The sequence below is a fragment of the Benincasa hispida genome, chromosome 2 (genome assembly GCF_027475165.1).
Source record: "Benincasa hispida cultivar pf3 chromosome 2, pf3_genome.v1.1, whole genome shotgun sequence".
In the NCBI taxonomy this organism is placed as follows: domain Eukaryota; kingdom Viridiplantae; phylum Streptophyta; class Magnoliopsida; order Cucurbitales; family Cucurbitaceae; genus Benincasa; species Benincasa hispida.
In genome coordinates this window covers 44,398,247-44,409,933 of record NC_143479.1, presented here as the reverse complement: position 1 = coordinate 44,409,933, position 11,687 = coordinate 44,398,247, and the positions used below count along the sequence as shown (strand labels likewise).

At 27.7% G+C, this 11,687-nt stretch overlaps 1 protein-coding gene across 1 annotated transcript; it reads right to left on the bottom strand.

The window, feature by feature from the left end:
- Positions 1 to 1,540: 1,540 nt before the first annotated feature.
- Positions 1,541 to 8,883, bottom strand: LOC120071902 (aluminum-activated malate transporter 2-like). The gene is made up of 6 exons (XM_039024317.2): positions 8,572 to 8,883; positions 7,756 to 7,896; positions 5,137 to 5,409; positions 4,091 to 4,203; positions 3,134 to 3,280; positions 1,541 to 2,145 (listed from the first exon to the last, which is right to left on the bottom strand). Exons 1-6 carry the CDS (start codon positions 8,837 to 8,839, stop codon positions 1,708 to 1,710), a joined length of 1,380 nt encoding a protein of 459 aa, XP_038880245.1. The 5' UTR covers positions 8,840 to 8,883; the 3' UTR covers positions 1,541 to 1,707.
- Positions 8,884 to 11,687: the final 2,804 nt, after the last annotated feature.

Sequence of the window (11,687 nt, the reverse complement as noted above, 5' to 3'; positions counted from 1 at the left end):
GACGTCAATTTTGGTGGAAACTGATACATTATAGAAATAGTAGAGAATTTGAAATTGGCCATCTAACCAATAAATACATAACATTACTCAGCATATTTCCAAAGATTTTCAACAAAAAAATTGGAAGAGATGAAGTTGGTGGTGAAACTCATGTTCTCTGCCATAAAAGAGTCCATGCAAAACAGGAATATGCATGTGCCTCCATGTAGAAGAAATGAGTACATCAAAACAAAAGGGTTTGGTTCTTAAAAGAGAAAGTATCTTCACTTCTCTCTTTTCACTAAATATGTCACCTTTTCCTCTTCCTCTTTGATTTCTTGTAACGTTCAACCGGATAAATGAACATGTTTTTTATGACAAATTTATCCTTCTCCTACATATGTGAGTCACCCAATTTTAAACTAAGGGGTTGATTATAATACTTTACAAAGTCTAGGGGAGGTGATTGATCAAATTAAAAAATTAAGGGTGTAATTGTAACAAACCTCATACTTTAGGGGTAGTTTGTGCAATTTTCCAAAATTTATTAGATGTACCCAACTTTTTTCCTGCCTTATAATATTTCATAGGGATCATTAACAACTTAAAACATTTAGCAAAGTACAAGCAATAATGTTGAAACTTGCCATGTAGAACTGGCTTGGTGAACATATCGATATATATGATTATCAGCAGTACTATTAGAATTGTGGATTATATATATTTGATATCAGTCAGTCAAAAATGAAAGAATTAAAATTCATGATGAAGCCATGTGCATCTTCAAATTGGGCCATTGCATCGAAGGCCCACTTGGGCTTTAGGTCACTCTGCAAATTATATATATATGTCTTTTGTTTTTGATGTGTGAAGAACAACACTCTTAGCAAATTAATAGAAGAGAAACGATAGAAGCTTTCTCTGCGGTAGAACGAAAAATTACTTTCTGATTTGGTAGGGTTCATATGCTTCTTTATTGTTAATTCTAAATAACTATAGAGAATCAAATAGTTCGTGTTGGATTATTTAGAAGAGATTTGTAGCATAAGTTTACAACTTTTTACAATCTCCATAATAATAGAAGCTACGGTTGCAAAATGACATAGTCCCGAGTTTGGGAGGAATCAATATATTTTTATAGATAATATTTTTGACTCTAACCTATGGAAGTGAGAAGTTTAGATATAATTTAGTTTCTACATTTAGTTTATATGTTAGTATAAATTCCCAACAAGTATCAATTTTCATTAGCTACACGCCAATCTTTTTCTTATTTTTTATTCTTTGTTTGTCAGATGGTTCCTATCATAAATCCATATCAATTTGTCACATTGATCCCTAGATCAATTGGCAGTTTGGCCAAAAGAAAAAAAATTACAAGAAAAACAAAAAGCTCCAACTTAACTCCCATTAAAATTTAATGACAATGGGTTAATCATCTCAAGTTTAAAAAATCCTACCCTTATTAGTTCAACATTTACAGCACACCCTAAGCAGGAATCTATCTGTTGTGTTTTATAAATATATAACTATCACAACAATCTACTTCTTAACTGAAAATATAAATAATATGATGTTTATTTTGGATCACTGTTATAAAACTACCCAAAATAAGCTCTTTGAAGATCAACCTACAATATCAACCTCAGCTTTTACTACAATCATAAAAAGTAAAAACCAAAGATGATTATTTGTTAGCTTCATTTCAATATAATTACACTTTCAATTTCACCCTGTACTGATTGGTATTGTAACAAAAGAAATACCAATATTAGGCTGCACTTTTTCCTTTTCAATTTGTATAACTGCCTCTGATTTCTCCAAAGACACCACACCAGGTTTGGCACTATTGAAATGTGCCAAAGATGCAAGTTCTTGAACAGCCTCTGCAATTTTCTCAGTACAATCGACAACGTCAATGAGCAGCGAACCGATGGTGGCTGCTGGGATGAGTGTCAAGGGATCACAATGTTCCCACAAGCGTGATGATCTAAGTGAGGCTTTGAGCTTTTTGGCAGCTGCTTTTGAGTTGTGTGTGTGAATTTCTGCTTGAGTTGGTTGAGTCATTTCTCTTATGGATGAAACCAGCTGCCTTAGTGCTTTCCCTGATTCTATACTCATCTCCATGCATGATTCTTGGATTTCTCTTCTAATCTCTTGTGAAACCTACAACATCACAACAATTGATGGTGATTTTTAGAGGGAAAAAAACCTTTTTGGTGGCTTAGAAAGAATGATAACGGATTTTGGATTATGGTGTTGATATAGTATTAAATTTAAACCCTAAACCATCAAAGCTTTTGAGTTGATTAGTGATTTAATATATTATTAAAGCATATAGAGTACTGAATTCAAACTCTTGCAGAGTCATTTCTTTCTTGATTAATATTAGATTCTATTGGTTGGGATTTCAACAAATTTTCAAGCCCACAAATGGAGAAAAAAGTGTTGATAAAATATTAAATTTACTTGCATTGATCAACATAAGATTTTAGATTAATTGATGATTTAACGGTTTATCCATAAACCTTAGACTAATTAATGGCAATTCTTAGAAGAAAAGAATGGCCTTTTGGTGGCTTAGGAAGATTATATATCGTTGGAATTCCTTTTGGTGGCTTATAATTTGTTATTTTTATGAAAGTAATAAATTAGTCCTTAAACTTTAGTTGGTAATGATTTAGCCCTTATCAAATTTGTGACAATTTAGTTCATGAGCTATAATAAGAATCAATTTAACTCGTCATGAAAAACATTAGTATGGTTTAATACAACTTATTCTACATGCAGATTGATAAACTAATCGGTAATCAAATTTATTTATAAGCTATAAAGATACTAAGGCGTTGCATAATAAAATTTGACACTTAAAATCTGATGAAAAGTTTTAGGATAAAGATTAAATCGTTACAAATTTTGGAGTACAAGAACTAAATCATATGACCAATTAAAGTTCAAGGACTAAATTGTTATCTATTGATGTTAAGGGTCTAAAAATTTTAATTTTTAAAGAAAATAAAAAGGATAAACTGAATACCATTTAAGAACATATGGACTATTTTAAAAATTTATTGAGATTATGAAAGACAACCCTAAAATAAGGACCAAAATGATATTTTAACGAGAATCTATAAGAGAAGCTAGAGAATATTACTTGGAAATTAGAAGAAGAGAGATTGCGATGAAGGGCATCAATTCTGAAGGCACATTGATGAGTTAGGGCTCCGATTTTAAGGTATTGCTTCCATGGGTGACGAAATTGGAAACATCCATGGCCAGGCTCCCACCTTGCAAAATTATACTGTAAAAAGTGTCATTATCACAAATATATATAAAATTTTGACATATATATCCTTTTCTTCTAGTATCGTTCCTAGATTTCAAAATATTATACTTTTAGTTCTAAAGTTTTGAATTTGATTTTAATTTAATCCTTAAGTTTTAAAATATTACATTTTACTCTTATAGATATGAATTTTATTTCAATTTGATCCATAGATTTTAAGATTTACACTTTTAACCTTCGATCTATTTTTCACTAAATATTCACTTTTAATAATTAGTGTTAACGTTTATTAATTATAATTAACAGAAATAAAATAATTATAGTTAACTAAATTTCACTCTAAATAATTATAATTAATTAAATTTCACTATCTTTTCCATCTCTATTAAAAATAATTTTAAAATTTCACTTCACACTTATTATCAATTAATAAATAGACATTGATGTCAAAATTGAAAGTGATTATTTAGTGAAAAGTTAGGAAACAAGTTTCAAAGTAAAAATCTTAAAACATAGAGACCAAATTTAAACAAAACTCAAAACTTAATGACTAATTAAAGTGTAACATTATGGACTAAATTAAAATTGAACTTAAAACTTAAGGATTAAAACTGTATTTTGAAATCTAAAAACCAAACAGAAATAAGACCAAAATCGAGTGACGAAAATTGTATTTTTTCAATAAAATAAAGATTCCGAATAGGAAGATCCAAACATAAACTTCAATGGATATGACACCAATTACAATTCCAAATGTGAATGGTAACATTCACTCTCATAATTGTTGAATTAATAAAAAAATGAGAGAGAGAGAAGCATATATACCAATGTATCTTCAATGCCACTTGATTTGAGAACACTTTTATATGCTTGAATAAGTTTTTCGTCTTTGTTGGCCTCTCTATCTTGTGACGTTTTGAAGTATTCTGATCCATATCCTGTCAAAATATTGCAAAATCTTTTTTAATAGTTTCTACACAAGACAATTTAATCAAATATATAAAGAAAAAACCCCTCCATTTTTTTATTCGGGTTGTTTTCAAATAAAGGAAAATGAGTTAAATTATTTATAAATATAACAAAACGTCACTATCTATCAGTGATAGACTGCGATAATGAGTGGCATTTGGTTATACTTGAAAATATTATCAATAGTTTTACTATTTAAAACAATTATCATTTTTCTTTTAATTATCATAATTAGTTTCTTCTATTGTGTATTGATGTCCTGTAATATATAGTTCTCTAAGAATATTTTTGTTTAGTTGGGTGAAGTTTCGAAGCATGATAAATGAACGGAGTTCAAATTAGTTTATTTGTTGTGGACGGTTGATAAGATTCTCCAAGATCAAAGTTGATATTCCTTTGTTTCTTAGTCGGACTTGATGGGATTTAATTTTATACTAACTCGAAGTTTTGAGTCTTGTTTGGTTGTTGGATCATTGCAAGAATTGGACAAATAGGGAGTGGGGGAGGAATGAAAATATCTATATAAAAGAAAAAATATATGAGTTGTTTTCAAATTTGTTCTTTCCCGACTCCAAATAACTTAAAACAAATTAACTATTTAACTTGGGTGTTGAATTTTCTTACATTTTATGTTTGAGCATGCTCGAAAATAGCTCTCCAATTTACGGAAAAGTAAGTTAATCTAATTATCTTTAGTAAGTTAAGAGTTACTTCTAGTCCATTTCAAAAGCAAATAAGTTTCAACCCTATATTGTTTATTATTTAAGATGACATACGATTTATAATCCGTCATCATACACCTATACTATTATAATAGTCATGAAGTTTTATAGAACAATGGTAATAACTATATAAAATAACACTTAAGAGTACAGTTTGTAAATATAAATATAAATGTATACCTTCAAAGAAGAGTGCTAGGTTTTCAATGTTGAGAGCAATGCGATTGTGGAGATCTTCACCAGCCCAAAATGGGAAAACAGAAATGGAAATGACAACACAAACACAGACACCAAGGAAGATTGTTGAAACCCTCTTCTCAAGAAGCAAAAAGACTTCATCATCTTGAAGCCCAGATATTGATACCATTGAGAATGTTAAAATGGAGATCATCATTCCATAATCATATTTTGCTTTGATGCTTGGAAAGAACCTCATAAACGTCAATGTACAGGCTGTTCAACACCAGAATAAAATCATTCGTAACATTGTGATTGGGTTTATCCATGTTAAAGTATTGGTATAATTAAATTTTATTATAATCCCGGTCAACTTAAAGCTCTAATTTTTTTTAGAGATGTTTTCAAATATAGAAAAATAAATCAAAATATTTATAAATATAGCAAGATGTCACTGTCTATCACTGATAGATACTAATAGACATTGATAGACACTGATAGACTGTGATATTTTGTTATATTTGAAAATATTTTCAATAGTTGGGTATTTAAAACATTTTTTTTTTCAATAACGATTTTTCTTTTAGTTTTCTGTTTTTCATAAGTTATGCTTGTTTTCTTCTAAATTTCATACCATGGTTTTCATATTTCTTAAAGAAACAATTGGAAAATTGTAGTCAAATTCTTAAAACAATAATATATTTTTTTTTTTAAAGTACTTCCATTTAGTTTTTGAATTTTGATTTGGTTTTTGAAAACATTTGTGAAAAGTGAATAACAAACCAAAGAAACTTAATAGAAACAAAATTTTATATGATAATTTTTTCAACATTAAAAACCAATAATCAAATTATTATCACAAACGACCCTGCTTTTGGGTTGATGTGATTTTAAATTATATTAATTAAGGAACTAATGCATTTAATTTCACATCTAATTTTGTTTATTCTTTTCTATAAACTCCTTTGTATGTTTTTTTTTTTTTTTTTTACTTTAATCGTGTCATTGGTTTTATAAATTTCATTTAATCCTTAAGGTTGGGTTAAATTATCCCCTTCAAAAGTGAAAAATTATTTTAAATGATAAAATTGTTAAAAGGATAGACACAAATAGTAATCTATCGTTGTTTATCGCAGTCTATCACAAATATATTATGATATTTTATTATTATTTATGAATATTTTGGTTCATTTTTCTATACAGTAGAAAAGTTGTCTATCATTTCAAGCATTAATTGCCTTTTTTTTTACTAGTATTGGTTGATTGTATTAGATAGATAGTAGAGTTTGAATAAGATAAAACAGTATATGAATGGTAAATTTTTTGGTAGGAGGGAAGTGGGTTTTGTGAAATAATGGGGTGGATCAAGGATTGGGGTTTTTCAAAATCAATGAAATTCCCTAAATACCCAAAATGGAATTACTTTTCTGATAAAATAGAAAGTTTTGATGGATATATATATTGAAACATTTTTACTTTAAAAATCAAATTAAAATCAATAAAACTTTTACTATGAATTGGCACATGCCTTTTAAGAAATTAAAAAAAAAAAAAAGTTTCTAACTTCTTATTATATAAGAACAATTGAAATAGTTAAACATTTATTCTAAAAACACACTTTAAAGTCAGTTTTTTTTTTTATCTGATTTTAGAATTATTTTTCAAACAACTAATAATTATCAAAAGTTAGTAAAAGAACACTTTCAATTTGTGAAAAATACTTTTCACCACTACTCTTTACAAAATTTCTCAAAAACACACGACAATTTTTTTAAAAAAATAAAACACTTACAATCGTATATACACTTTAAAAAGGCATGTCATTAATTTTTTAATATAATCTTATACTCCAATAAATATATTCATCATACTCCTTAGTCAAAATCCTCCCTAAAAAAAACTAATAATATATTTGATGTATGATTATTTTCAAAGTATATTTTCTAGTGAACTTTTAACAGTATGTTAATAAAGTAGTTTTTTATTATTTTAATATGAAATGACATTTTAAATTAGAAAAATAATTAAAAAAAGTTCTCTATCCTCTCTCCCCTACTTGCTATCTTCCAATCCCCTTCTTCTTCTTCTTCTTCTTTCTCTCTCATCCTCTGTTCATCAATAGTTATTGAAAAAGTGATAAATTAAATAAATTATTTACTAAAAGGAAAGTTTCAAATATGATGTGGATCAACTTATTTACAAATATAGTAAAATATTATCGTCTATTAGTATACATTAATAGATGTTCATTATAATTGATAGACAATGATATTTTGTTATTTTTTAAAATATTTTCAATAAATTTAAAAAATTATAATAAACAAAACTTTTGCAGGTCATTGTTTAATAGGAAACTGATATGAGGAAAGTTTGAAAATATGAAGTCACTTTTTTGCAGTGGGGGAGAGGAAAGAAAATTAAGACAGAAAAGAAGAGAGAAGTTTTTAAATAATTTTTCTAATTTAAAAATGCCACATCATTGTGATAAAAAAAAAAAAATATATACATTAATAAACCTTGGGATTAAAAAGTTAGATTTTAAAAACTTGAATCGAAACATACATAATCTTCAAAGTTGATTTTATAAAAATTTAAATTACAAAGAAATTAAATATACTTTACCTATTAAAAAGACAAAGATACTGGTAATGATTGGCTGGCCAACATGTCCAGATAAGGCAGCCAAGTGATGAGTTCCAACTCCTAAACCACCAGCAAGCAATGTTGCAACTGCCCTATTCAACCCTTTTCCCAGGGTTGCCCCTGAAAATTTTGAATCATAATATGCAATGCCTCATTAGAATATATGCATAAAACTCATATTTCTCATGCTACTATTCACTTAAAATAAGTTTAAAATTATTTAAAAACATTTATTGCATTCTAATGCTTCATGAACATTATATTGCATTTCAAATATCAAGTGTGTTTTAGATAAAACGACATATTTGATAGTACTTTTTCAAACAGTTAAAACCATTTTTGCTTAATTTTAAATCGTTCCAAAAATATACATTTCATCATTCAAATTCATTATTGTAACGAAAAATTTTGCATGTTTTGGAGTTATATTTGAATATAAAAAAAGTGATTTTAATTATTATAAAATCACTTATTTTTAAAAACACTTCTAACCATAAATAGTTTGTTTTTATTAATAGTGTCTTTTTTTTTTCCTTAAAGAATGTGTATAAAGTTAAAACTTACTTGTGCTAACTAGTTCCAAAGCAAATAAAACTTGAAGATTCCTGAATTTTATTTTCCTTGGGTAAGTTAAAAAACAATGTGGCCACATGGCTAATTAACTTTATTCATAGATGGTGGGTAAAAAGAAGTGTAAAAAAGTGATAAACACTCATTGAAAATTCAAAGACAACAACAAGAGAAGAGAGTCAAAAAGCCAAAAGTTACCTTAAAAAAAAAAAAACGTAATCATACCTACTGAGAATTCAAAAACAACAACAACAGTCATGACAGCCCACATTGCAGAAACTCCAAAGTTGTCATAAAGTGGTTTGTAATAGTAAAATAATGAGACAATTGTGAGTGTAAACCCTAATTTTAGTGCATGAATAACCCTTCTTGGGTCATCTTTCCCCAAAGCTTTTGTCTTGCTTCCAATTTCCACTAATTTTTCAACTAAACTCTTCATCCATAGAAACCCTCTCTTCATTACCCCTACTTTTTCATCACACCCCATTTCCATTGCTTAAAAGAGAGAAAAAAGGGAGCTAGAGAGAAAGAACAATTGTTGACAATTCAATGGCTTTGTGGGATGTGTGTTGGAGCATATCTATTATATATAATGACATAAAATATTATGTTGTCAATACTTTTTTTTTTTTTTGGGTACTGTCAATTGTAAAAGTAACCAAATGAAATGTTATTGACAGTTGTTTGAAAATGTACTCCAACTTGAAGATTGTTGTCATCCATTCACTTCTCTAAAATGTGTGTTTGACATGTCTTCTTTAAAGGGGTTGTTTCTAAATAGTAGTATTTTGTTAAAATTGAAGATAGTGGTAAAGAGTGTTTTTGACTAATTACAGAGACTTCTTGTAAGATATTAATGGATTTTGAAATGTATCTTATATTTATCAAAGCTCATAAAATCTAAATATCAATTAAAAAAATTTGATGCAAGTCTAATGAACACTATCGTATGTTGAGAATTAAAAAAAAAAATTGGGTACTCTCGGCTATACCCAATCTTGTGTAGCTCAAACAACATCCCAATAAATATCTGCTATGTGACAACTTTTTTTTTTATAAATTAAATTATTATTATTTTTTTATTAAGTAAAAGAAAGGGTATGCATAGAATTAGGTACAGTCTAAATAGAATATTAGATTTGAATAAGATAGAGAACCACACTATCTGTATAAGATAAAAAGTCTATATAGATTGACCTTTTAAATATTAAAACATGTTTTTTTTTTTATTTGAAAATATTTTTTTAAGCACTTGAAACATGATTCTAAAGAGAATAAAAAAGTAGTTATATAATAAACATTTTGCATAAAAATATATCTTGAGAAGCGTGCAAGGCACGTGTTGAGAGGTGTATGTTCAGTACTCCGCTAAAGGTAAAGTTAAAGTTAAGATTTTTGCATCCATTAGAGTGGGAGGGCCTTCATTTTGGTTATAGGGTTATGTGGTATTGCATATATTCCTAAACCATATGGTATCAATTTCAGCCATTGAAAGCCAACTTTTATAAAGTTTATCATATCTATATTAATCACACAATGGACCAATCAGAGTCATAAATCAAGTCACATTGATTGAGTAATTTTCCAAAAAAAAAAAAAAAAAAACATTGAGCATTACATAAAATGCTTAAGAATTTGAGGGCTTCATCAACTCCACATCTACAGAAAAGTTCTAAAGGCAAATATATTAACTCGAGTTCTAAATATCTGTCTAGTAGTATTTTTATACATCTATACGGTTCACAATTTAGATGAGACATTATATTGAACATAATATTACCAAATTCATAGTCAATAAATACTCAAGTTGCTAAGGTCTTCCGTCAATCAAATATAATATATATAAAAGAGCTATCTTTCTCGACCTAAATTCTATTAGTTCTCATGAATTTAAAAAACCATTGTTAAAATATAGAGATGTGTCACTGTTTATGAGTGTCTATACTTAAGGATTTATTAAAAGTAGAACGACTATATTTGGACATTCGAAAGTATATACACTAAAATGATACAAAGCGCAAAGAATAGAGAACAAAATGGTATTTTAACCCTAAGAATGCATATTAATTATTAAATTTACATTATAATCCATTAACTTAAGCATTTAGGTGAAAATTTTAAATTAAACATAACATCAATGCAAAAAGGTTGTAATGTTCGTGATAAAGACAATGAATCTCCACATATCTCTTCAATGATATTTGCTTTTAATTTCACCTCAAAAGGTTTTATAATAATAGAAATAATTGTTCTCACTTATATACCAATGATCATTTCGTTCTCTAACCAACGTGGACTTCGTTTGCTCTCCTAATAATTCGAACATGCCTGAAAACGTCATTTTTGTTACCCATTAATATTACTAACCACTCATTTGGATTACTTTCTCTTTCCTTTGTTTACTATTTCATATATATTCTGTGTTAGAAATTACAAACTATTAAAAAAAAAAAAATCGCCTTTCAAATCAATTGAATCCCCAACTTGAAAAGAAAAAGAAAAAAGGAACAAAAATCATTACAAGTTTGCAAGCAAGAATCAAACATTAGACATATTCTGATTCCATAAAACTTGGTGATCATGGGACTTCTCTGCCAAAATCTGCTGAGGCATCAAAAAATTAGCTGCTTTGCCAACCAGGTTTGCCTCTATACCCAGTAATCACATTTATATATATTTTTTTTCCTTGCACAAATTCTAGATGCCCTATTTTTTCCATCTAATTTTTTGTTTTTTTTTTCTTTTTAGCTGGTTTTATTTTTGGCCATCCATCTTCTATAACCAATGTCCTTCAGGTTCTCTTTTGTGAAATATTATTTCATTCATTTAACTTGTTCTGAAGCTGTTAGGGAATAGTTTTTTCAAAAGTAGAATTAGAAAAATACCCCAAAAGAAAGTATATTATATTATATATATATATATATTTGTATGTACATATAGCAATCCATTTTTCAAATTTATTATAAGAATAATAAGATGCCAAATGAAAACCAAGCTACAATATCTTCTCACATGCCTTGTTGTAAAGGTATAATGAAAAATATGCTACTTTAGTTTTTAAAAAATATATAAGAATTCTGACATACATTTGAAAATTATGGTAAAATTAATGTTTTCAAAATCTGAAAAACTTACCTTTAGACAAGAATGGGAAAAGTTTTCCATTTCTTCTTATTATTAGAAGGTATTTTGCTACAAAGAGCATTAAGTTTATGGATTATGGAGCAAAATGTTTTGGTATGTATTAACAATATATTCTAACTTTTGTACTTTGTGCTATATATATAAAAAAGATTAAATTGAAAATAAAGCTGAGGTTAATTGGGAACATGCCAAAGAGA